General features: G+C 45.2%; 1 protein-coding gene across 7 annotated transcripts in view; it reads right to left on the reverse strand.

Moving 5' to 3' along the window:
* Positions 1 to 13394, reverse strand: part of pcnt (pericentrin) — a 215085-nt gene extending 201691 nt beyond the window's left edge. For all 7 annotated transcript variants that reach the window (XM_073046383.1, XM_073046379.1, XM_073046380.1 and 4 more), the window contains exons 1-2: positions 13100 to 13394; positions 3603 to 3752 (exon numbers count right to left, since the gene is read on the reverse strand). In XM_073046383.1, coding sequence (XP_072902484.1) covers positions 3603 to 3752; positions 13100 to 13147 — 198 coding nt within the window. In that variant the 5' untranslated portion in view covers positions 13148 to 13394. The remainder of the gene's footprint in view (positions 1 to 3602; positions 3753 to 13099) is intronic.
* Positions 13395 to 27013: the final 13619 nt, after the last annotated feature.

Raw genomic sequence — 27013 nt, forward strand, 5'->3', positions numbered from 1 at the left:
AACAACGGAACAAAGCAAACCAAATCTGCGCACACTGGAAAGCTGAAACAAAGACAAAATAAAAATGCTGTACCTCGCTGGAAGTCCGAGAAGAGATTATTCAACCAAACAATTGTTAGAATTTGCACAATGATGGCCAAGCAGCAAGGAAAATCATTGACAGAATAAATGGAAGCAGTGCAGATCAACTCTGATCTGACTGATTGGCAGAATAGATTTGTTGATTGTTCAAGTACATTATTGTCAACTATTTAATACCAAAAATCTGACAGTTGAATCATCTTGGTTCATACCATTCACCTTTGGCATAGTAGCATAACACTTTACAGCCCCAGCTGGGTTCAATTCCTGTCACTGTCTGTATGGAGTCTGTACATGATCACAAGGGTTTCCTTGTGCTCCGGTTTCCACCCAAATTCCAAAGACGTATGGGTTAGTAGATTAATCAGTCACACGGGTGTAATTAGGTAGCAAGGGCTCGCAAGGCTGGAAGGGCCCATTACCATGCTGTATTTTTAAGAACATGCCTAAGTTAGTCACTTTTGGAAGTAAAGTGCAACCAGCATAGTGGTGTAGCTGGTGCAGTAATAACCTCATAGCTCCTGCGACCCAGGTTCAACCTTGATTCTATGACATTCTTAGAGATGTTATATATAATTATCTGGATAGACAGGGTCTGATTAGGAACAGTCAACATGGATTTGTGCATGGAAGGTCATGTTTGACAAATCTTATTGAATTTTTTTGAAGAGGCTACTAGGAAAGTTGATGAGGGTAAAGCAGTGGATGTTGTCTATATGGACTTCAGTAAGGCCTTTGACAAGGTTCCACACGGAAGGTTAGTTAGGAAGGTTCAATCATTAGGTATTAATATTGAAGTAGTAAAATGGATTCAACAGTGGCTGGATGGGAAATGCCAGAGAGTAGTGGTGGATAACTGTTGTCAGATTGGAGGCCGGTGACTAGTAGTGTGCCTCAGGGATCTGTACTGGGTCCAGTGTTGTTTGTCATATGCATTAAATTGGATTAGTAAGTATGCAGATGATACTAAGATAGGTGGCATTGTGGATAATGAAGTATGTTTTCAAAGCTTGCAGAGAGATTTAGGCCAGTTAGAAGAGTGGGCTGAAAGAATGCAGATGGAGTTTAATGCTGATAAGTGTGAGGTGCTACATTTTGGTAGGAATAATCCAAATAGGACATACATGGTAAATAGCAGGGCATTGAAGAATGCAGTAGAACAGAGTGATGTAGGAATAACAGTGCATAGTTCCCTGAAGGTGGAATCTCATGTGGATAGGGTGGTGAAGAAAGCTTTTGGTATGTTGGCCTTTATAAATCAGAGCATTGAGTATAGGAGTTGGGATGTAATGTTAAAATTGTACAAGGCATTGGTAAGGCCAAATTTGGAGTATTGTGTACAGTTCTGGTCACCGAATTATAGGAAAGATTTCAACAAAATAGAGAGTGTACAGAGGAGATTTACTAGAATGTTACCTGGGTTTCAACACCTAAGTTACAGAGAAAGGTTGAACAAGTTAGGTCTACTGTCAAAATGAATCCAAACTCAGCTTGGAGGAACAGCACCTTATATACTGGCTGGGTAGCCTCCAACCTGACGGCATGAACATTGACTTCTCTAACTTCCGTTAATGCCCCTCCTCCCCTTCTTACCCCATCCCTGACATATTTAGTTGTTTGCCTGTTCTCCATCTCCCTCTGGCACCCCCCCCCCCCCCCACCCGTTTCTTTCTCCCGAGGCCTCCCATCCCATGATCCTTTCCCTTCTCCAGCTCTGTATCACTTTCGCCAATCACCTTCCCAGCTCTTAACTTCATCCCACCCCCTCCAGTCTTCTCCTATCATTTCGCATTTCCCCCTCCCCCCACTACTTTCAAATCTCTTGCTATCTTTCCTTTCATTTAGTCCTGATGAAGGGTCTCGGCCCAAAACGTCGACAGTGCTTCTCCTTATAGATGCTGCCTGGCCTGCTGTGTTCCACCAGCATTTTGTGTGTGTTGTTTGAATTTCCAGCATCTGCAGATTTCCTCGTGTTTACAAGTTAGGTCTTTATTCTTTGGAGCATATAAGGTTGAGGGGGGACTTGATAGAGGTATTTACAATAATGAGGGGGATAGATCGAGTTGACGTGGATAGGCTTTTTCCATTGAGAGTAGGGGAGATTCAAACAAGAGGACATGAGTTGAGAGTTAGGGAGCAAAAGTTTAGGGGTAACACGAGCGGGAACTTCTTTACTCAGAGAGTGGTAGCTGTGTGGAATGAGTTTCCAATAGAAGTGGTAGAGGCAGGTTTGATATTGTCATTTAAAGTCAAATTGGATAGTCAAATAGGATGGGAAAGGAATGGAGGGTTATGGGCTGAGTGCAGGTCGATGGGACTAGGTGAGAGTAAGCATTCGGCATGGACTAGAAGGGCCGAGATGGCCTCTTTCCATGCTGTAATTGCTATATGGTTATAAATAGTTATTAGCTCATTTAACAACACAAAAATTTTACACTTGTGTAGGACCTGTATAAAGACAGCTAGAATTGAGAAGATATTAGCAAATAAGGTTTTTAAACTGTTCTGTATAATTGGGTTCCTCTACATCAAGGGTTCCCAACCTGTGGTTCACTGACCCCTTGCTTAATAGTATTGGTACACAGCATAAAGAAGGTTGGGAGCATCTACTCCAAGTCATATTAAACTCTGCTGTTCTCAGACCTTGGAAGGGAAATGGCAGGAACTAATTCATCTAATGCACACAATGGTTAAATGAACACAATCAACCAAACAGGTTGGCTTTCATTACAAAATGATTTTGGAAACACAAATTACTTGCACAACAGCACACCCTGTCAAATGTACATTTGAGGAACTCTTAGAAAACTGGAGGGTTATGTAAGAAGGAAAAGGTTAGATTGATCTCAGAGTAGATTAAAAGGTCAGCACAACATCATGGGCAAATAGCCTTGCACTGTGGTATAATGTTCTATGTTAAGTATACAAAATAAAAATATCTAGCTTCTCCTAACAGAATGGCAGGAATCATGCAAAGCAATACACTTAAGTGCCATATCAATCTGATAGTACTTATTTTTCACAGATATTATACACCGAAGGACAGCTTATTTTGAAAAGATGTTAGTTAATTCCAAAGAGCAAAATGGAAAAAATATAACAGCAATGAGTAAACAGCAAAACAAGATCCTTTACTGAGCAAGATAGTAATAAAACCTCAATCAGATTATCTGCAAACTCAACACATGGTTGAACACAAGGAATATTTTAATTAGCAACTTTTGCCCGAGACTGCTATGGAAACGCCTTCAGCTCAGCAACCAGTGGTGCACTTCTTTATTATGGAGGTGTCAAAAATTGAGCAGCTGAAGATGATACAAAGCTATTATCACAGAGATTAACACCTTCCATTATTTTGCTGCATTTTTGTTGCTAGGTGATTTATGTATGGGACAGACTTAAATCTCAGAGATACTGGATATTAAATAATACAAGCTTGTCTACTTTTCTATTTATCAAACAATGCTGTGGTTAGTTTACTCTCTTCACCTTTAAAATGCAATGGTTGTGTGCACATTTACCTTATGTTCCAAGATTACACCCTCTTGTTCAACTAACGACTGCTCTTCCTGCAGAAGATCATCCTGGTGGACAGCCTGGCCCTTCCTCTTCTTCTTTTTCGCCGAATCCAAGCAGTCACCTTTCGCTTTTCTTTGCTGGTAGTGAGCAAACTACAGAGGAAAGTAAAAGAGAGATAAAGCAAGAGGTAAATAAGGAAGAGATAACAGGACCAGAGCACCACCATGCTGATAGGGAACTATACAATCACACACTGAGATGAGAGCCCAATGAGCCAAAGAAGCTTGGCACAAACAAGTACTCCCTCGCATAGTGGGTTAAATTAGAATTTCTGCACCAAAAAGCTGTGCCCCATTTATAGCTGACTGCTCTCCTTTAACAGGATTATCTTCTCCGAACACATCCATAAATCTGTACAACAAACTCAATTAACATTAGTGTAGAGTGGTGAAAATACAGTAAATATCCTCGATGCCTCCTGCTCACAAGCATCAAGTTAACATTTTTTGCATCGGATTTATTTTCTATACGAGAACAATAAATCAGTTATTTAGAATGACACTATATCCTTCTTCCGGCTTTTAAAGCAGATTAAAGCAGATTACAGCTTTGCCGCACAAGCCTTCTAGATTCAAATAGTGAAACTACAAATTTCTAAACAATAATGAAAGAATCTCCTGAGTGAATCACTAAAACAAAAATGAAACTATCTTTGAAAGGCCATGTCCAAAATACATGATGAGATTATTCCTGGCCTTTCCATAGGCCAGGAATATAGGTCAACCAGCTGAACATATCAATGTTTATAAAAGAAATTAGAATATCATTCAATACGACACTAACTGACTGTACCTTACCAAATATAGCAGATCTCTGTCAAAGAAAAAACCCTGTGTTTTTATCCATCTTTCAGGTATGTCTTATAGTCATACAGCACAGAAACAGATGCAACATCCAAACTTGTCCTGCTTGCCAGAATTGAACCCATAACCTCCTAAACCTTTCCTATCTATGTACTTGCCCAACTGACTTTTAAAAGTCAAGTCAAGTCAACTTTTATTGTCATTTCGACCATAACTGCTGGTACAGTACATAGTAAAAATGAGACAACGTTTTTCAGGACCATGGCTTACATGACACAGTACAAAAACTAGACTGAACTATGTAATAAAAAAAAAAGCACAGAGAAAGCTATACTAGACTACAGACCTACACTGGACTGCATAAAGTGCACAAAAACAGTACTGGCATTACAATAAATAATAAACAGGACAGTAGGGCAAGGTGTCAGTCCAGGCTTCGGGTATTGAGGAGTCTGATAGCTTGGGGGAAGAAACTGTTATATAGTCTGGTCGTAAGAGCTCGAATGCTTCGGAGCCTTTTCCCAGATGGCAGGAGGGAGAAGAGATTGTATGAGGGGTGCATGGGGTCCTTCATAATCCTGTTTCCTTTGCGGATGCAGCGTGTAGTGTAAATGTCCGTGATGGTGGGAAGAGAGACCCCAATGATCTTCTCAGCTGACCTCACTATCCGCTGCAGGGTCTTGCGATCCGAGATGGTACAATTTCCGAACCAGGCAGTGATGCAGCTGCTCAGGACGCTCTCAATACAACCCCTGTAGAATGTGATGAGGATGTGGGGTGGGAGATGGACTTTCCTCAGCCTTCGCAAAAAGTAGAGACGCTGCTGGGCTTTCTTGGCTATGAAGCTGGTGTTGAGGGACCAGGTGAGATTCTCCGTCAGGTGAACACCAAGAAATTTGGTGCTCTTTACGATCTCTACCGAGGAGCCATCGATGTTCAGCGGGGAGTGGTCGCTCCATGCTCTCCTGAAGTCAACAACCATCTCTTTTGTTTTGTTCACATTCAGAGACAGGTTGTTGGCTCTGCACCAGTCCGTTAGCCGCTGCACCTCCTCGCTGTAAGCTGACTCGTCGTTCTTGCTGATGAGACCCACCACGGTCGTGTCATCGGCGAACTTGATGATATGGTTCGAGCTGTGTTATTATTATTATTATACCTTATATTATTACTATAAAAGTTATTATTATACCTGCCTCAACCACTTCCCCTGGCTGCTCATTGTATATACTGACCACCCTGGTTCCTATTAAGTCTCTCCTCTTAACTTAAACCTCTACCCTCTAGTTCTTGATTGCCCATCCCTGGGAAAAAGATTGTATCCATTCACCTTATGACCCTCATGATATCATACACCTCCATATGATCACCCCTCAATCTCCTGTGCTCAGGTGAATAAAGTCCTAGCCTGCTCAACTTAGCTCTAACTCATCTTAGAAAATCTTCTCTGCAATTTCCAATTTTTCAAATGTGTTTGTTTGAGATACAGCACAGAACAGGCCCTTCAAACTGCACTGGCCAGCGACCCCCCCCCCCCCCCAATTTAATCCTAGCCTAATCACAGGACAATTTACATTGGTCAATTAACCTAACAAATGGTACGTCTTTGGATTGTGAGATGAAACCGGAGGAAACCCATGCAGTCACAAGCTCCTTACAGACAGCAGTGGGAAATGAACCCAAGGTGCTGGTACTATAAAGCACTGTGCCCCACCAGAACCAGACCCATAACATCAAGCAGGAATCCAATCAACTGAGCTTGATCCAGCTCTTTCATATATAAGTGGTAAAGAGGTTTTAATCTTATCCCAATCTGACTAAATCACAAATTTATTGTACACAGGCCATTAAAAAGAGAACATTAAGTGCGTCTTCACTCACCATTTCATAGTCAAAACAAAGATCAGCAAACTCAAAAACAACTCACGCCTGTGGCCGCTGGACTAAGTGATTTTGTTCAAAGTTACCTCTACAAAATAATTCATCCATGATTGTTTTGCACAATCCAGATGGTCACAATTATCCTCAACACTGGCGACCCCAGCACCCCCCAACTCAAGAACGTGTTCTCAGAATTCTACTTTACTCCCTGTACACTTATCACCAGACTCTGCTCTAACTGCATTCTCTAGTTTGTAGATGGCACCACCATTGTGGGCCAAATCTCAAAACAATTCAAGTACAGCAGGGGTCACCAACCTTTTCTGCACCACGGACCAGTTTAATATTGACAATATTCTTGCAGACCTGATGACAGGGGAGGGGGTGTTAATCACGACCAGAATACAGCGTTACTCAAGGGGGTTCCTTATGTCCAGTCTATTCCACAATTTAGTTTCGTGGCTATCAGCACTTGCTTCTATCCCACTTGCTCAAATTTTTCCGCTCAGAAAACTCAACGGGTTTGTCTTTAAGTGCAGGGTGCTCGGACTCAGGGTACCGAAGCAGTTTTGAGTGCTTCATTGCCTCAATAGACAGCCTCCGGGCCCGAACTCCAGCCTCCCACCCACCTGCCGCCAGACACCTTGGCCAGGTGCGGCTGGTCGTGGTTGGGGTGAAAGGGCAAGGTCAGGGCCAGAGGTCCCCATGCCGGGGCTGCAGCGGTCGCAGTCCGGAGAGAGCGACCAACCGAGCAAGGAGAGCAACAGGGTGCGCACCTGCCCCCCCCCCATCGGTAGGTAGGATCTATCAGCCGACAAAAGTTTGGCTCGAGGGATGACTTTCAGTAGATCGCACGCAGCGAGGTAGCTGCTCTGCTACTTACGAAACGCTGAGCCCAAATTAGGTCATCTGAGAGTATTTTAGCACTGGGTTCCCCACGAACATTCAGTGTGCTAAACAGGTTTAGAGGTGGTGCCCATCTGTCTGCTCTACAACGGCACTTCCCACTGGCCGCGCGAGGCCAACCAGTGATCCCTGGTGCGAGGGTGTCACTGTGTTTAGGCAACTGATGACCTCCTGTGCGTTCAAGTTCAACAGTGGGTGTGACAGGGAATGAGGAAAGGTGCAGCTGACTCATATCGTTTCATATCGCCAAATCATATCATTTCCTTGTGGCCCAGTAGCACATGCTTTGCGGCCCGGTGACTGGGGACCACTGAAGTATAGGCAGAGATAAAGAGCTTAGAGACGTGGTATCATGACAACAACCTTCCCTTCAACGCCAAAGGAGCTAGTCATTGACATCAGAAAGTAAGGTGGAGTACATGCTACTCTTTACATCAATGGTGGCAAGGTGGAGATGGTTCAGAGCTTCACATTCCTTGTGTAAACATTATCAATAACTTGTCCTAATCCAAATACATAGATACCATGGCCAAGAAAGCACACCAGTGCCTCACTTCTTTAGGAGGGTAAGGAAATTCAGCATGTCCCTATCGAGTCATCATTTTAATAGATATCACACAAAAAGGGATCCTATCCAGATGCATCACAGCTGGGTATAGCAACTGCAGCAGCTGTGAACACAGTTCAGCGCATCACAAAAACTAGCGTCCCTCCATCAACTTGGTCTTCACTTCTCACTGCCCCAGTAAGGCACCCAGCATAATCAAAGATCCTGCCCGCATGGACTTCCTTTTCTCCTCTCCCACAGGGTAGAAGACACAGATGCCTAACACCATGTACACCAAGCTCAAGGATGGCTTCTATCCCACTGAATAGACCTCTTGTCTAATAACTGGACTCTTGACCTCACAAGCTACCTGGCCATGGCCTTGCACCTTATGGTCTGTCTGCAATGTAACTCTGTAACTGTTTATACTATATTCAAAGTTCAAAATAAAATTATCAAGATTGTCACCATATACAACCCTGAGATTCATTTTCTTGTGGGTATTCACAGTAAATATTGAGAAACAATAGAATCAATGAAAGGTCAATCAACCAATGTGCAAAAGACAACAAAATGATGATATGCAATAAATATCGAGAACATACGTTGACAAGTTGTTAAAAGTGAGTCCACAGGTGTGGAAAGTTGGTGATGGGGTATTATTTTTGCTGTTCCCCTGTACTGTTGTGAAATGATCTATACGAGACGAGCAAAACACTGCATCTTGCTGCTTGTGTCAATGATAAACCAATTACCAATGGCCAGCCTGGGTTCACTAATCAAGGATTCAAACTGGAAAAGATAACAAAACAGCCTCAACCCCGATGAAGGGTCTCAGCCTGAAACAGCTACTGTTCATTGCTCTCCATAGATGCTACCTGACCTGCTCACTTTCATCCAGCGTTTTGGGTGTGTTAGTCTGAAATCTAGTTCTATAGTTTAAATATACATTGTTGGTAAGATTACTCCAAGTTGACATCAAAGATTTCTAAGCACTACTGGCTGGCACGTGCAAGATTTTTCAGATTTGAGGAAGAACCAGAGATCCCATCTTCATAACGCTGTGCTGTAACCACTCCCACAAAAAAAGTGCAACATTTACTCAGCACAAATACAATGTTAATTTTACCATAATCTGCTCAAAGCTGGGCATCTCTCAGTCATGGAGAGATAATCATCAGGCATAATAGGAAGAGGGAACACTCAATTGTGTGTACACAATGCATTACATATAGTAGTACCTGTCCTGAAGCAAAATTGAAATTCTTACTGTTGAAAGGAAAATGCTTATATTGATTCAAGATTTGCTACAGACAGTGCACCCAGCCTTCCAAAGATTTAGCCCGAGAACTTTGCATTCTATGTATATGGTCAGGAATACACCAACTGAAAGGGAGGTGGAAGTAAATTCACCATTAATTCTCAAAACAGAATTGGAATAATGTACGAAAAAGAGAATTGTCCATAGTTATTTGGGGGAAAGTGTGTATTTTGAATATATTATTTAAAAAGCCCATCATATGCCAAATTCCTAGATGGCCAAGTCTGTAACTAAATAGGCAGTACCAGGTAGAAATTCATTATGAAATTCATTCTTCCAACAAAAGATTAAACTAAACCAAACACAAACACTTTTAAACCTCTGGACAATCACCATTTGAACAGAAATTGCATTTATTAGCAAAGCAGTTTTCATTCCTCCAGCTTAAAAAAAATTCCACAAGTCTCCATTCGGACAGAGCCTCAGAAACCAAAAATAACCCAGCATATCATGTGACCTCAGAAGTCAGATAAATGCGGCACTACCACCATCTGCCAAGACCAATCCAATTTGAGACAAGAGATTATTTTAGCACAATCAAAGCAGCCAATGGAATGGAAGTATCCAAACACTAATGCTAATAGCAAACATGCTGGTATAAGGTATGAACAACTACAATGGGTGAGCTATCAAGAACAAAAAGCATTTATAATAAGATGCAATAGAAACAGAACTATATTCTTGAAAGTAAAATTATGAACAAAGCAGAAAATTAATAATCAACTTTGAGGTGAAATGAAGAAGCACTTATTTCACATAAATAGGCATCGACACTCAGGGGCCACTTTATCAGGTACCTGTACCTCCTGTACCTAATAAAGTGGTCACTACTTGTCTGTCCACGGTCTTCTGCTGCTACAGCTCATCCAATTCAAGGTTCAACACGTTTTGTGTTCAGAGAAGCTCTTCAGTACACCACTATTGTGACTCGTTGTTATCCAAGTTATTGTCACATTCCTTTTCTTTTTAACCAGTTTGGCCAATTTCTTCTAGCCTCTCTAATTAACAAGAAATATCTGCCCATGAGAACTACAGCCCACTGGATGATTTTTGCTTTTCGCACCATTCTCTGTAAACTCTAAAGAGAACTGTGCTTGAAAATCCCAGCATATTAGCAATTTGAGATACTCAAACGACCCGGTCAAGCACCAACAATCATTCCACAGTCAAAAATCATTCAGATTGCATTTCTGATGTCTGGTCTGAACAACTGAACTGCTTAACCATGCCTGCAAGTTTCGATGCATTGAGTTGCTGCCACATGATTGGTTGAGTGGATATCTGCATGATCAAGCAGCTGTACAGGTGTACCTAATAGAGAGGCCACTGAATGTGTATTTCCCCGAGAAAACCCATGAAGAATGAAACCACAGAAGTTCAAGTAAAGGAACTTTGTCTGTTATGATTCAAAGGGGAATATGGTATAAATAAGTTCTAATTAAACTCCAAAGCTTCTCCTCACATCAGCTAATTCACCAATCACTGCACAAAAGTTGTGGTACTCAGACACAGAAGTTTTGAGCAAATTCTCAAAATCAGAACATTTTCTGTAATACATAAGCAATTCACACCAAATAGAAAAATATAAATTTTAAAATCAAGACCAGTCATACCACATTTGGAACTTACAAGCAGATGGTGCTGTATCAGTAATAGAATTCAAGAGGTTCCCTCAGACTCCTACAGACAGAGATAAATGGACTCTTTCCCTCACAATCTATACTACACTTTCTCCAGAGCTGTTACACTTTATTCCACATTGTTCTACCTCAATGCATCGTATAATGATTTGGTCTGTATGAACAGCATACAAGTCAAGCTTTTCACTCTGTGTTGGTACAAGTAACAAGTGACCCCAGAGGACCACGACGTGGATGTTGTAAGGATGCAGGCTAACGTCATGGCCTTGACAACATGCATATTTGGGACTCACATAAAGAATACCGGTTCTCAACTGACGGGCAACCTATACACTGGACCACAAAGTGAACAACATCAGGAAAGAAGAAAATGGGATTGCTTTAAATGCCACATGAGTGAAAATAATTTAACATGAACACCATTTCAAGCAAGTTTTATCTGTTTAAAATAACACAATCATTTGTCAAGGAAACCCAGCACAGCACAATTTTCAAAAACTATAGATGCAGTTCATTGTTGAACAAGAAATAAAGCTTCTATATCTCACTGTCTTTCAATACTCCATCATGCACCCTCACTCCCACTTGGTACTGTTGTTAGTAACCAGCATGAGTGCCTACTACAGATTTTTAAAGGAGGTAGTGTTGCAAGTCCATGAACATACTGTCGGCCTACAACAATCTTGCTTCAAAGTAATATGTCATCCCAAAAAATATTCAAAATTCATGTAGCTCAGGAGAAAATTCAGACCAATATTCAATCTCATCCAGTTTGCAGTAGCTAAAGTAATAGGGATTATACTGGAACAGATGCAACCCCCACACCTGCACTCTCCTTATCCACTAGCATAAAAGTTACTTCAGTGAAATCTTTACATGTATCCATCCAACATCTAAAATAGAGAATCAACTTCTAAATAGTCATCATTCCTGCAACAAAGGAAACATATTAGCCAACATAAACAGTATAGCACAGGAACAGGCCCTTCCACCCCCGAAGTCTGGGCCAAACACAACGCTGAATTCAACAAAAGATCTTCTGCCTGTATATGATCAACATCCATCCACTCCTTGCATATTGACATGCCAATCTAAAAGCCTCAAACACCTCTATCATATGTGCCTCCACTATTACCTCAGCAGCAAATTCCAGGCATCAACCATTATGTAACAAACTTACTTGCACATTCTCTTTGAAGTTCCCCACGCACCTTAAATGCCCGCCCTCTGGTATCAAACATTTCCACCCTAGGAAGAAGATAGTGTCTGCCTACACCAACTACGCCTCACATATTTTTATAAATTGCAGCCCCAGTTTGTCCAACCTCCCCTTAAAGCAAATGTCCTCGAATCCAAGTAGTATCCTGGTAAACCTCTTCTGAACGCTCTCCAAAGCCTCCAAATCCCTCCTGGAGAGGGGCAACTATAAATGCATAAGATTCTCCTGTTATGTCAAACCAGTTTTGTAAAGCTGCAATTTAACTTCCTTCCTAACTCTTGAACTCAATGCCTCCAATAATAAAGACTTCTTTACCACCCTATTGACTTGCATGGCTACTTTCAGGGAGCTATGAACATGCTGCCATTAACTGTGTACCTTTCCTTCACATTTGATCTCCCACTGCGCAACACTTCACACTGGCCCACATCAAACCCTAGACCATTTCTCTGCACACATCTGCAGCTCATCTGTATCCCGCAGTATCGTCACCAAATGTAAAGTGGTAGAATACCGTGGGGTGTGCAGCACAGAGACACAGCTGGAGACACCAGCTACTGTGGAGTTTACACCTTGTCCCTACCGCTGCATTCAAGACCCAGGGTTGGAAAGTCAGATTAGGTTGGGTAGTTCATTTTTGTGAATAAATAATCTGGTTCTGTGCATTTGGCTGAACAATGGGTCATTCTTTTCAAAACAGTCCAAGAATTACTCTTTCAAAGGGTAATTCGATTACTTCCACTCACATACTCCCAAAGTCCCATGCCACTTACTCGATTAGTATTCACCAAATTCAGGTAACAGACAAAAGGGCAGGACGGGTGCAATGGTAGAATATCCCAGATAAGGCAAGACCTGATGAACTCTTGCAGCAGTCAACACGAGTGCAGTACATTCTTGTTAGCAAAGGATCACGACTGCTTCCTCACCACCAGCAAGATTTACTTTGACAGCAGCATTGAGGACCAGGAATCTATTGCATCGGAGGATCCACAGCGACAGGGAATGTCTTCCCTGGTCCGCCGGGCCCCGCAGAACCCCCGCCTCAATGCTACAGCCGCCCCTCCCCATTCCAGTCTAGACCCCGAGCTCCAGCTATTCTTCACATCTTCAGACGTTACCTACCTTGGCTCTCGCCGCCTCCAACTTCCTGCGTCTCTCTGCATCCTCCATGGCCGGAGAACCCGATGGAGGGGCGCGGACAGCCCGGCTGTAACTCCCCCACCGACCGGATAGGAATGCGATGAGGGCTGCCCACTGACCAGACCAGACTGTAACGGGGCGGGCGCTCTTCCAGCGGCAGGATCGGCCCCCTCGGGTGTTTCCCCCACGGACTATCCCCCCGGTGGGCTCCCCGCCGACCTCCCTCACTCACTCGCCCAACAACCGTCGCAAACACCAGGCTTTCAACATGGCCGCAGCGCCTGACCTCCTCCAAAATGACATCATGCCCAGTTCCCCATTCCTCACCAATCGCATTGCTCAGCACTGCCCTCCCGAATTCTCGACCAATAGATCAGCTAGACTGAATCCAGGCACCATCCCCTCCTCGCCTACCGTTCACGATCGCTGCAGACTCCGACCAATCAGCCCGCGCGAAACATGGTCCCGATCGAATTTCAAACGCCAACGGCAATGAGACGCCAATTGGTCAACAGCTCAGCCAATCATAAAAAAGGAGAACTGCTCCCGGGAAACTTGAGGTAGCCAATAGGACGCTGCGGCGATGTAAGCGGACCGCCCACTCGCTCATGATTAATGAGCCGGAGAGCGGCAGCGGTCTCCCTCCACAGAGCCCGCCCGGGGATGCTGCCCTCATTCCCGCGGGTGGGCTGGCCGCTGCCGCGCACCGCTGCGGAGGAGGGACTCTCTCTCAGTCTGTATCAGATCGCTTGCGGAGCGGAGCAGTCCAGTTACCTTTCAAAAGTTAATCATCTTTGTTGCGGTCAACTTGTTTCCATTTGAAAATAAATTCTTCATATATGAATAGAGTTTATTCTTTCTATATGCACAATTATAAAAACGCTGTGTTTATGTTGGTAGCGTTCCTAAATTCTCCGGGAACCACCCAGAGCACCATTTTGCACCTCGTGGTCCCCTGGGATGATACAGTGGTCTTGGCCCCCTCAGTGGGGCGGAAGGACTATAAACGTTGCCACGATAAGGCAAGTTCTTGGCCCTCGCACCATATTTGTCTACCTCAGAATCAGATTTAATATCACCGGCACGTGGCGTTAAATTTGTTAACTTAGCAGCAGCAGTTCAATGCAATACATAATCTAGCAGAGAGAAAAAAAATAAACAGGTAAATCAATTGAATAGTTTTTTTAATGTGCAAAAGCAGAAATACTGTATATTAAAACAAAAGTGAGATAGTGTCCAAAGCTTCAATGTCCATTTAGGAATCGGATGGCAGAGGGGAAGAAGCTGTTCCTGAATCGCTGAGTGTGTGCCTTCAGGCTTCTGTATCTCCTACCTGATGGTAACAGTGAGGAAAGGGCATGCCCTGGGTGCTGGAGGTCCTTAATAATGGACGCTGCCTTTCTGAGACACCGCTCCATAAAGATGTCCTGGGTACTTTGTAGGCTAGTGCCCAAGATGAAGCTAACTAGATTTACAACCTTCTGCAGCTTCTTTTGGTCCTGTGCGGTAGCCCCTCCATACCAGACAGTGATGCAGCCTGTCAGAATGCTCTCCATGGTACAGCTATATATGTTTTAGAGTGCATTGTACTATACTTGTGCTGTAACAGTTATTGTTTTTCCCTTGTACTGTCTCAACGGACAGATGTGAATAGATCTCTGCAGATAACTCACAAAACAAAGTTTTTCACCACAGGTTGGTACATGTGACACTAATAAATTGCCAATTGCAATGCCTTTGGTATTGATAAATTATTATACAGTGAAAAGCTTTCATTTGTCATCCAGACAGATCATTCCATACCCAAGTACCTCAAGGTAGCAAAAGTGCAGAATACACTGTAGTGTACAGGGGACGTGCACTGCAGGCAGGCAGACAAATTAATTTTGAGGGCCATGACCAGCTAGACTGGGAAATCAAACATTTATCCTTTGACATATCAAAGGTCCTTTCACAATTGGGATAACAGTGAGTCAGAAACTATGCTCATCTGGTGGTATGTCCTTTCAAACTTCCCTATCTTCTGACCAACAGAGGAGAAAAGAGAGAATGAGCGGGGCGGGTGACCTCTATGCAGATACACCATCCGCAAGCAGGTAAGGCAACCATCTCATCCTGCTTGCACCCGTCCGAGGGCAGTGTGTGTCGGGAGTAAGGATGGATCTGACCAGAAAGGACCTTCTCACCATAAGCCTCTTGATGCTTGTTGGTGTGTTCCAGTGATAAGGCATTCTGCCAGATGATTTGGCAGTAAACTGTCCCAGGTTAAAGGTTGAAAATTACCAAGGAATTTGCTGCAGAAGATCAGTGAAGAAAGAGTTAATGAGCAGAGACCACAGATTGAAAGAACTGGCTCAGAAGTATAACTGAAGGTGAATTATCTGTCTTTAATGCAGACTGTTATGATTTGCAATGTTCTGACTGATGTCACGCAAATGCCCTTTCAATAAACCAAGCAAGCTACTTCAAATTCATCAAATGGTTCCAATAAAATAACAAAATTTTGTCTCAGCAAAGAATTTGGCCACGGAATCACAGAATGGTTTCGACACTTTCTACCAGGGAATGGAGTGTAGGTATCACATGCCAGACTAAACCATTTATTTTACTCTGCGTCACTTCTGCTTGGTTTTGCCGGTCACCTTCATTCAAAATCCCCTAATGCAAGCACTCAAATCGAGCATGATGTTCTCCTAAGGAGTTTTCTATTGGTGGACCGGGGATCCACATATTCTGGCGCAGTTCGGGCAAGAGGAAGTGGTGGTTATGCTTTGTAGTTGGGTTTTTTTTATTCGGTTTATTCGGTTTCTCCTTTTGCAGCTACCACTTGTTCTCTGCTGCACAGGGGAGGGCACTCTCACGTAGCACACCTCCCTCTTGTACAGGTTTCCTCCGGGTGCGTCTCTTAAGTGCAATGTCTTCACAGATTTTAGATGCTATGTTGAATACTTCAGGCTGGTTTTGATGTTATCTTCAAAGTGTTTGCTTTGCTCTCCAGGGGCTCACTGACCTCGCTTCAACTGGGAGTGAAGGATCTGTTTGGGGAGGCACAAGCTGGGAATCCCGATGGTGTGACCTATCCATCAGAGTTGGTATTGCTTTATCATGGTGGAGATGCTGTTCATGTTAGCCTCTCCCCTCATATTCCACCTTAGGAATAGCTTTTGCATGCTTATCTCAAATCTCAGTTTCAATCACATCAACCCCAGCTTCTCCAGTGTCTGTACAGAATCTCAATCCTGAAATCATTTTGCTCCCTCTTCGATATAAGACTTGTAATTTTCAGGATTCAGTTTAATCTAACTGGAGAAACTTGTTCATGACTACAATGAAGGGTCCAGAAGATTTCTAACAATAACAACAGATTTACTGAGTAAATTGCACCCAGTACACAGAAACAATAGTTCACAAAAGCAGCCCAACATAATAGGCAATAGACAATAGGTGCAGAAGTAGACCATTCGGCCCTTCAAGCCTGCACCGCCATTTTGAGATCATGGCTGATCAATTCCTATCAATACCCGGTTCCTGCCTTGTCTCCATATCCTTTGATTCCCCTATCCATAAGATACCTATCTAGCTCCTTCTTGAAAGCATCCAGAGAATTGGCCTCCACTACCTTCCGAGGCAGTGCGTTCCAGACCCCCCCCCCAACTCTCTGGGAGAAGAAGATTTTCCTTAACTCTGTCCTAAATGGCCTACCCCTTATTCTCAAACCATGCCCTCTGGTACTGGACTCTCCCAGTATCTGGAACATATTTCCTGCCTCTATCTTGTCCAATCCCTTAATAATCTTATATGTTTCAATCAGATCCCCTCTCAATCTCCTTAATTCCAGCGTGTACAAGCCCAGTCTCTCTAACCTCTCTGCGTAAGACAGTCCAGACATTCCAGGAATTAACCTCGTGAATCTACGCTGCACTTTCTCTACAGCCAGGATGTCCTTCCTTAACCCTGGAGACCAAAACTGTACACAATACTCCAGGTGTGGTCTCACCAGGGCTCTGTACAAATGCAAGAGGATTTCCTTGCTCTTGTACTCAATTCCCTTTGTAATAAAGGCCAACATTCCATTAGCCTTCTTCACTGCCTGCTGCACTTGCTCATTCACCTTCAGTGACTGATGAACAAGGACTCCGAGATCTCTTTGTATTTCTCCCTTACCCAACTCTACACCGTTCAGATAATAATCTGCCTTTTCTTATTCCCAAAGTGGATAACCTCACATTTATTCACATTAAACGCCATCTGCCAAGTATCTGCCCACTCACCCAGCCTATCCAAGTCACCCTGAATTCTCCTTATCAAACATTCCTTCCACCCTGGTCATTCTCTCTTCTCCCCCCCCCCCCCCACTTCACTGGGCAGAAAATACAAACACTTGAAACATGAACCACCAGGCATAGAACTTCAAACGGTACAGTATAGGACCCACCAAGTCCATATTCCTCTTTCTCTGCTCTTTCATGTCTAAATGCTTCTTAAACATCACTGTCATATCTGCTGCTGTTTCCACTCCTAGCAGTACCTCCCACGCCATATAAAAACTAGCTTTACAAATCTTCTTTAAGCTTTTTCCCTCTTGCCTTAAACCCGTACTCTTTTACATTTATATTTCCGCCCTTGGAAATTGGTTGAATTTTATATATACAGTGCCTGTAAAAAGTATTCAACCCCCTTGGAAGTTTTCATGCTTTATTGTTTTACAACATTGGATCACAGTGGATTTAATTTGGCTTTTTTGACACTGTTCGATAGAAAAAGATTCTTTAGTGTCAAAGTGAAAACGGATCTATACAAACTGATCTAAATTAATTACAAATGTAAAACACAAAATAATTGATTGCATAAGTATTCAACCCCCCCCCCCCTTAATATGACACACCAAATCATCGCTGGTGCAGCCAATTGGTTTTAGAAGTCACATAATTAGTTAAATGGAGATCTGTCTTGTGTGCCCTGTGTGCAGTTCAAGGTGTTTCGATTGTTGTAAAAATATACCTCTATCTGGAAAGTCCAACTGCGGGTGAGTCAGTATCCTGGCAAAAACTACACCGTGAAGACAAAAGAACACTCCAACTCAGTGCAGAGATTACTGAAAAGCACAATTCGGGAGATGAATACAAGAAAATTTCCAAGTCACTGTATATCCCTTGGAGTACAGTTAGGTCAGTCATCAAGAAATGGAAAGAATATGGCACAGCTGTAAATCTGCCTAGAGCAGGCTGTCCTCAAAACTGAGTGACCGTGCAAGGGGACCAGTGAGGGAGGCCACCAAGGCACCTATGACAACTCTGGAGGAGTTACAAGCTTCAGTGGCTGAGATGGGAGAGACTGCGCATACAACAACCATTGCCAGGTGCTTCACCACTCACAGGGTAGCTAGGGAAAAGCCACTGTTGAACAAAACTCACATGAAGTCTTGGCTAGAGTTTGCCAGAAGGCATGTGGAAACTCTGAAGTCACCTGGAAGAAGGTTCTATGGTCTGATAAAATCAAAATTGAGCTTTTTCGCCATCAAACTAAATGCTATGTTTGGTGTAAGCCAAACATTGCACGTCATCAAAAACACACCATCCCTACCGTGAAGCATGGTGGTAGCTGCATCATGCTGTGGGGATGCTTCACTGCAGCAGGCCCTGGAAGGCTTGTGAAAGTAGAGGGTAAAATGAATGCAGCAAAATACAGGGAAATCCTGGAGGAAAACCTGATGCAATCTGCGAGAGAACTGCAACTTGTTTTCCAGCAAGACAAGGACCACAAGCATAAAGCCAAAGCTATACAGGAATGGCTTAACAAACAACAAAGTTAATGTTCTGGGTTGCCTGAGTCAGAGTCCAGACCTCAATCCAATTGAGAATTTGTGGCTGGACTTGAAAAGGACTGTTCACTCACAATTTCCATGCAATCTGAGCAGTTTTGTAAAGAAGAGTGGGGAAAATTGCAATGTCCAGATGTGCAAAGTTGATAGAGACCTATCCACACAGACTTGAGGTGAACTGCTGCCAAAAGTACATCTACTAAATACTGACTTGAAGGGGGTGAATATTTATGCAATCAATTATTTAGTGTTTTAGATGTGTAGTTAATTTAGATCACTTTTTAGAGATCAGTTTTCACTTTGACGCAGAAGAGCCTTTTTCTGGTTGATCAGCGTCAAAAAATCCAAATTAAATCCACTGTAATTCCATGTTGTAAAACAACAAAACATGAAAACTTCTGGGGGTAGGGGGGTGAATACTTTTTATAGGCACTGCAGATACATTCAGACACGGAGAAAATGATCCAAGCATGTGCAAGCTCTCCTACTAGCTAATTCGTTCTAATCCAAACTGTGGTATATCAACATACCCAAACCTTGCATGACCATCATCTGTGTCCTCCTCCTTGGTGAATATCAATGCAAAATTCTCATTTAGAACCACTGGATCTGCACACAAGCCCTTAGTTGAATGGACCCACCATTTCCCCAGCTACTATCTTCTTCTTAATAATCTAATACCTTCTGATTCTCACTAACCATACTTGTGAAGCATATTCTCCCTGTACTTACATGGAGCTGTTACAATGTCTTTCATTACCCAAGGCCCCAAAACCTTCATCCTCACATAAACCTGAACTCACATCAGTTGACCTGTAAAAGATTCCCACACTTCTCATGTGAATTTAACCCCCAGAACATCCCTCTGTTGTAATTAGCCTTCTCTACAGTTTTTGCTCTTTTACCCAAGGACCAGCCCTATCCTTACCCATAACCATCTTAAAACTGCTTGTCCTGGTCCAACCACATGGAGGCCATGATCAAGAAAGCACACCAGTGCCTCTGCTTCCTCAGAAGGCTAAGAAAATCCAGCATGTTCCAGATGACCCAATATTTATAGATGCACCATAGAAAGCATCCTGTGCAGATACATCTCAACTTGGTGTGGCAAACGCTCTATTCAGTATTGTGAGAACTTGCAGAGTCCATCAGCCTTTCTTTCATTGAATCCATCTCCATTTCCCACTGCCTCAGAAAAGCAGCCAATATAATCAAGCACTCCTCCCACCCTGGTCATTTTCTGTTCTCCCCCCCCCCCCCACCCCCCCATCCCACTGAGCAGAAAACACAAACACTTGAAAACATGCACCACCAGGCTCAAGGACAGTTTCAATTGAACCGTTATAAGATTCTTGAATGGACCTTCCTGTATGATGAAGACGAGCTCCCAGTCTACCCTGTCATGGCCCTTGCACCTTATTGTCTACTTGTGCTGCAACGTCCCTGTAACTGTGTCACTACCTTCTACATTTTATTATTTCTTTTCCCTTGTACTACATCCACATATATTTTGAAATGATCTGCATGAATCAAAATCTTTCACTGTATCTGGTTCTCATGACAGTAACAGACCAAATTACTTACAGAATTCAGATACTGATCCCAAAGTGCCCCACCACTGAATGGCCCAGCTCATTTATATTCACTCCCCATTCTGATTGGGGGTGACTGCCTTCAGATGCCGTGTGCAATTTCTTTTCTTTCTCAGTCTGCCACACCATCAAAGTTGTGGAACCTGATATCTCTGCTGTAACTTAAGACCTTACCGTCTATTTTCCCCAACATATTTTCTATTCTTTGCTATACGACTAATCATGTACGTTCAGTAACCAGCCTTCATTACAGGGTAACATTACCATCACATTTTAACATGCTATTCTTGGCTTTCTGTCGTGCTCGCTTGGTATCCTCTGCCTTCACATTTGCTGTAGGTCTGCTTCCATCAACTGTGGCCAGCTGGAGTTCATCTCTTAGCTTCTCTGTAATTACACAATTACCGGAGACACTTTTTCTCCCACTACCTCTGTGGGGGCAAAAAGGTGAGTCGTACGCCAGTGTTTCCACTGCCTGCCTCGCCGAGTCTGCACACAGACACAAATGTCATTTGTTAACAGTAGCATCTGTGGCCCTATCCGTCTGGGAGCAAACCCCGCCCTTTCAGGCAGCTCCCTCACTGTGGCTTCGCCGCCCAGCTCTCTCCGATCAGCAATGTGCTGCTGCTGGTTTGCTCAGCCCTTCAACATTTCAAGCTGGTTCCAAAAGCCTTCAGATACTGGGTCATTCTATCCCTGGCTCACCACAGCCTGTAATTACCCGATAAGGGAGTCACATTGTTCGCCCCATCAATGGGGGCGAGACCCAGCGTGTGGTTTGGGGTTGCTCGCAATCTCATCAGGATTCCTGGTAATACATCAACCCACGTCTTTCCCGTCTCAGCTATAGCTTTAGCTAAGGCACTCTTGATTGTTTGGCTCATTTTTTCTATCGTTCCTGAACTCTGGTGTTAGACTGAGCTTTTCCTAAGTCTGCGCCATGATCTTATGAAAAATTGCTGGGCTATTGTGGAATCCCTGGGGGAGTCTGCTCCCTGTGTACAGCTGCCCATCCCCGGTGAAGGCAAGTCTGTCCTGGGACTCGGGTGTTAAAGGGAGCCCCCAAAATCCATTAGCGATATCTGGGACAGAGAAAATTCTATGTTCTGGAGACAGGTCATTCAGGATTGTAACAGGGCTCGCCACAATGGGATGCAATCACGGTATGTTAACCAATATGGTCCATCTGGCTTCCTTGCTGGCCAGAAAGGTGAGTGAGTAGTTAACACAATCCCTCTTAGTACCCCCTGTTGTTTTAGTTCCCTCACTATACTCTGAACAACTGTCACTGCATCAGTGTTTAGAGGATACTGCTTGTGAGGTTTATGCAGGTCACCCTCTATTTTAACTGGGTTTATCTTTACTCAGTACAATCTTGCCTGTGTCTAGCCCACACCACTGGGAACAGCTGACAAAGTAACCCATGGACACCATCTTGGCTCCAGTCCCTGATGATCGGAGCAGCTGTGTCTAGGTTGTTTACTCTACTGGTTGTACGTCTTCGTTTCCCTGGCTTGTCCTTAATATCTCTCCCTTTCCTGATTCGATAACAGCCCTTGCTTCCCTTAGGATGTCTAGTCTATGGATAGTACCCTCATTATTTGGTCAGATCCAGAAATCTACAGGAAGCTACAGTCCCTCAATCTCAAGTAGCTAGGGCTGAAAACTCTCTGCCCTCATTGTTTCACATTCTGCACTGGTAATGTAAATCACCTCTCCAGTCATGGGCAAGGGCAGATCAGTTATTGATTCTGACAACCCCGTGTCCACTAACATTTCACATTGCTGGCTCCCTAATAAACCTCTTGTGTACATCTGTGGATGCCCATTACTGACAATCGACGTGGCCGTCAGCCATTTGTCTGACTTCACCAGCTCCGTAATCTAGTTAGCAGTAATATCAGAAAGAGAGGGCGCTGCTGTGGACTCTGCCTGCTTTGGTGAGTGATTTTCACACTTCCTCGTTTTTCAGGGCACTGCCTCCAACCATGGCCTGACAAGCCACAGCTGTAACAAATCCTTTCCTTTACCCTCCCACATCTATTCCAGCAAGTTCTCTGTGACATCATGGCAGCTACATTCGCTACAGGCACTTTACCAAATTTGCCCTTCCTCTGGTCTACCTCACTGGCCCATGAAACTATTGCAGAGTAGGTCGATCCCACCACTATCCCCAAATCTAAAGCTTCCTGGTGGGCTGGGCTCAGGTCTTCCTTCAGCACTTTCAGGAAGACTGGATCAACCCTGAATATCTGCCACAGTGTGGAAGGCCACACTTTTAGCCCTTAAGTCAAAAGGGTTCTCTCGATGGCAGGAGGTCCTCCCTGAGGCACTCCACTCTATCCGCTCCCTGTTATGTACGTCCACCAATGCCACCCCTCACGAACGCCTATTCTCTTTTCCCAGGAAGTCTATCACTGGGACCACCCTACCAGTTTGGCTGACGTCCCCAGGGCCAGTGCTGCTCCGGAAACATGTGAGGAGTAATAAATACTCCCCGCTGGTCGAGAGGGTTCACCTTCTACATGTGAACCCCCAGTATGCTTACATGGTCTTACCTGATGGGCGGGAGGACACGGTCTCCATCCGCGACCTGGCGCCCGCAGGAGCAGCAGACCACTACCCCGAACACTCCACGGTAACTATGAACCCTGTACCCGCTGTGACACCGCGCACACCAAGCCCTACACAGACCCCTCACGACACTCATATACCGGGAGTCTCGTACGCGTATATACCAGGCACCTCACACATGCGTGAGGGATCACTGACGCCTAGTGGGCTGACACCTCCAGTTAGGCCGGAACCAGCACAACCTCCGTCTCCGGTGCAATCACCAACTCCGGCACCTGTGCAATCACCACCTCCGGCACCTGTGCAGTCACCACCACCGGCACCTGTGCAATCACCACCACCGGCACCTGTGCAATCACCACCCCCGGCATCTGTGCAATCACCATCGGCACCTGTGCAATCACCACCTCCGGCACCTGTGCAGTCACCACCACCGGCATCTGTGCAATCACCACCCCCGGCATCTGTGCAATCACCACCACCGGCATCTGTGCAATCACCACCTCCGGCACCTGTGCAATCACCACCACCATCCCCTGTGCAATCACCACCTCCGGCACCTGTGCAATCACCACCACTGGCATCTGTGCAATCACCACCACCGGCATCTGTGCAATCACCACCACCGGCACCTGTGCAATCACCACCACCGGCATCTGTGCAATCACCACCACCGGCATCTGTGCAATCACCACCACCGGCCCCTGTGCAATCACCACCACCGGCATCTGTGCAATCACCACCACCGGCATCTGTGCAATCACCACCTCCGGCATCTGTGCAATCACCACCTCCGGCACCTGTGCAATCACCACCCCCGGCACCTGTGCAATCACCACCACCGGCATCTGTACAATCACCACCACCGGCACCTGTGCAATCACCACCTCCGGCACCTGTGCAATCACCACCACCGTCCCCTGTGCAATCACCACCACCGGCACCTGTGCAATCACCACCACCGGCCCCTGTGCAATCACCACCACCGGCCCCTGTGCAATCACCACCACCGGCATCTGTGCAATCACCACCTCCGGCACCTGTGCAATCACAACCACCGGCACCTGTGCAATCACCACCACCGGCATCTGTGCAATCACCACCATCGGCACCTGTGCAATCACCACCACCGGCATCTGTGCAATCACCACCACCGGCATCTGTGCAATCACCACCTCCGGCATCTGTGCAATCACCACCCCCGGCATCTGTGCAATCACCACCTCCGGCACCTGTGCAATCACCACCACCGGCATCTGTGCAATCACCACCTCCGGCATCTGTGCAATCACCACCTCCGGCACCTGTGCAATCACCACCTCCGGCACCTGTGCAATCACCACCACCAGCACCTGTGCAATCACCACCACCGGCATCTGTGCAATCACCACCACCGGCATCTGTGCAATCACCACCTCCGGCACCTGTGCAATCACCACCTCCGGCACCTGTGCAATCACCACCACCGGCACCTGTGCAATCACCACCACCGGCATCTGTGCAATCACCACCGGCATCTGTGCAATCACCACCTCCGGCATCTGTGCAATCACCACCACCAGCATCTGTGCAATCACCACCACCGGCACCTGTGCAATCACCACCACCGGCACCTGTGCAATCACCACTGGCACCTGTGCAATCACCACCACCGGCATCTGTGCAATCACCACCACCGGCACCTGTGCAATCACCACTGGCACCTGTGCAATCACCACCACCGGCATCTGTGCAATCACCACCACCGGCACCTGTGCAATCACCACCGGCACCTGTGCAATCACCACTGGCACCTGTGCAATCACCACCACCGGCATCTGTGCAATCACCACCACCGGCACCTGTGCAATCACCACTGGCACCTGTGCAATCACCACCACCGGCACCTGTGCAATCACCACCACCGGCACCTGTGCAATCACCACTGGCACCTGTGCAATCACCACCGGCATCTGTGCAATCACCACCGGCACCTGTGCAATCACCACCACCGGCACCTGTGCAATCACCACCTCCGGCACCTGTGCAATCACCACCACCGGCACCTGTGCAATCACCACCTCCGGCACCTGTGCAATCACCACCTCCGGCACCTGTGCAATCACCACCCCCGGCACCTGTGCAATCACAGCCGGTGCTACGTAGATCGCAGCGACAGATTCGACCACCTGATAGACTTAACCTGTACATATACTTGTCAGGAACTTCGCCACCTGGGGACTCTTTTAAAACAAAGGGGGGGGGTGAATGTGGTGAACTACATATACCTGTCTGGACTGCTCCTGTGGCTCCTCCCACAGACCCCTGTATAAAGGTGATGGAGGTCTGAGCTCGGCCTCTCAGTCTCCAGGATGTAGTATGGTGGTCACTCACTGCTTGTTCCTTCTTCCAGTCAATAAAAGCCGATACCTCTCTTTTACGTCTCAGAGTGAGTTATTGATGGTGCATCAATATCCTCACCTGCTCAATATTTACATCCTGCATATTCCATGGCTGACCTATCAGCCCTTTGAATCACTGTTCCCCAGTTACTCTCACCTCCTCCCCATGTTGCTGTCTCACTTCCCCTATAAAAAAGCGCTACCTCTCTTTTTGCTGGCATTCCCAGTAGTTGCCCATGTACCATCCCGCACACTCTGGGCCATGCCGTCCCACATATTCCTCAGGCACTTCGCTTTCACCAACACATGTATATCTTTAGGGTGCGTCTGGTGAATTTCAACCACTTCCTCGAGCTTGCGCCAGGATTCTGAATTCCCACGTGCAACGTTAAGCGAGGGCAACTCTGACAAAATGCTCCGTTTCTCCCTGGGAGCGAAAGGTTTATGAATGGTCCTAATCAGGGTCAAGGGCTGGCTCGGATCATCAGCGTTGTCAACCTAACATTGCCTGACCTCAATAGGTCTCCACACTAACTCCCACACTATGCAAAATATAAATGACGGATGTCATTTAAACAGTACACACTTAAAACCGCAGAGTGTGTACTCCACAATCTGTCACTTCTGTGCACTTGAACTCACGATGCTTTGCATCTGTACACCAAGGCACACTCACTCGCAAACACGTATGCCAAAATACAATTCCCGGATCGAGGGTATCCCGGAGTCTTGAACCTTCAATAACCATCCTTCGCAAATGGTGGCCCCATCTCACCAAATTAACACTCAGAGTTTAGTCTCCTACATAAACACAGATGCCCGTGCACACACTACTTCTATATACCAGTTCAGCCCTCCCTCATGTTCGTGATACCTAGCAATCCGAACAGATCCGAGGGTGAGGGCTAATTTTAAAAATACTCACCCACTTAGAGACTGCTGAGATCGCTGACCGCATGATGGGTTGCAGGAAGGTGTCCCACTTCTGAAACAAAATCTTGAAGTCACATTGTACAAGGAACTGGTAGATATGAAGCAGCCTCTTTATTTGACACAATGAATACAGCAGGCATCAGATGAGGACCCTTTTGGAGGAAGGAGGCCTGGACCCAATACTACACAACACTTTATATGCTAAAGGTCTAAGAAAAATTCAGGACAATTCCATATTGCAGAAGTTCGCTGATGACACAGCCATAGTGGGGTGTGTCAGGAATGGACAGGAGGAGGAGTATAGGAAACTGATACAGGACTTTGTGATATGGTGCAACTCAAACTACCTGCGTCTCAATATCACCAAGACCAAGGAGTTGGTGGTGGACTTTAGGAGATCTAGGCCTCATATGGAGCCAGTGATCATTAATGGAGAATGTGTGGAGCAGGTTAAGACCTACAAGTATCTGGGAGTACAGTTAGACGAGAAGCTAGACTGGACTGCCAACACAGATGCCTTGTGCAGGAAGGCACAGAGTCGACTGTACTTCCTAAGAAGGTTGGCGTCATTCAATGTCTGTAGTGAGATGCTGAA

This window comes from Hemitrygon akajei, chromosome 5 (assembly GCF_048418815.1).
Source record: "Hemitrygon akajei chromosome 5, sHemAka1.3, whole genome shotgun sequence".
Classification (NCBI taxonomy): Eukaryota; Metazoa; Chordata; class Chondrichthyes; order Myliobatiformes; family Dasyatidae; genus Hemitrygon; species Hemitrygon akajei.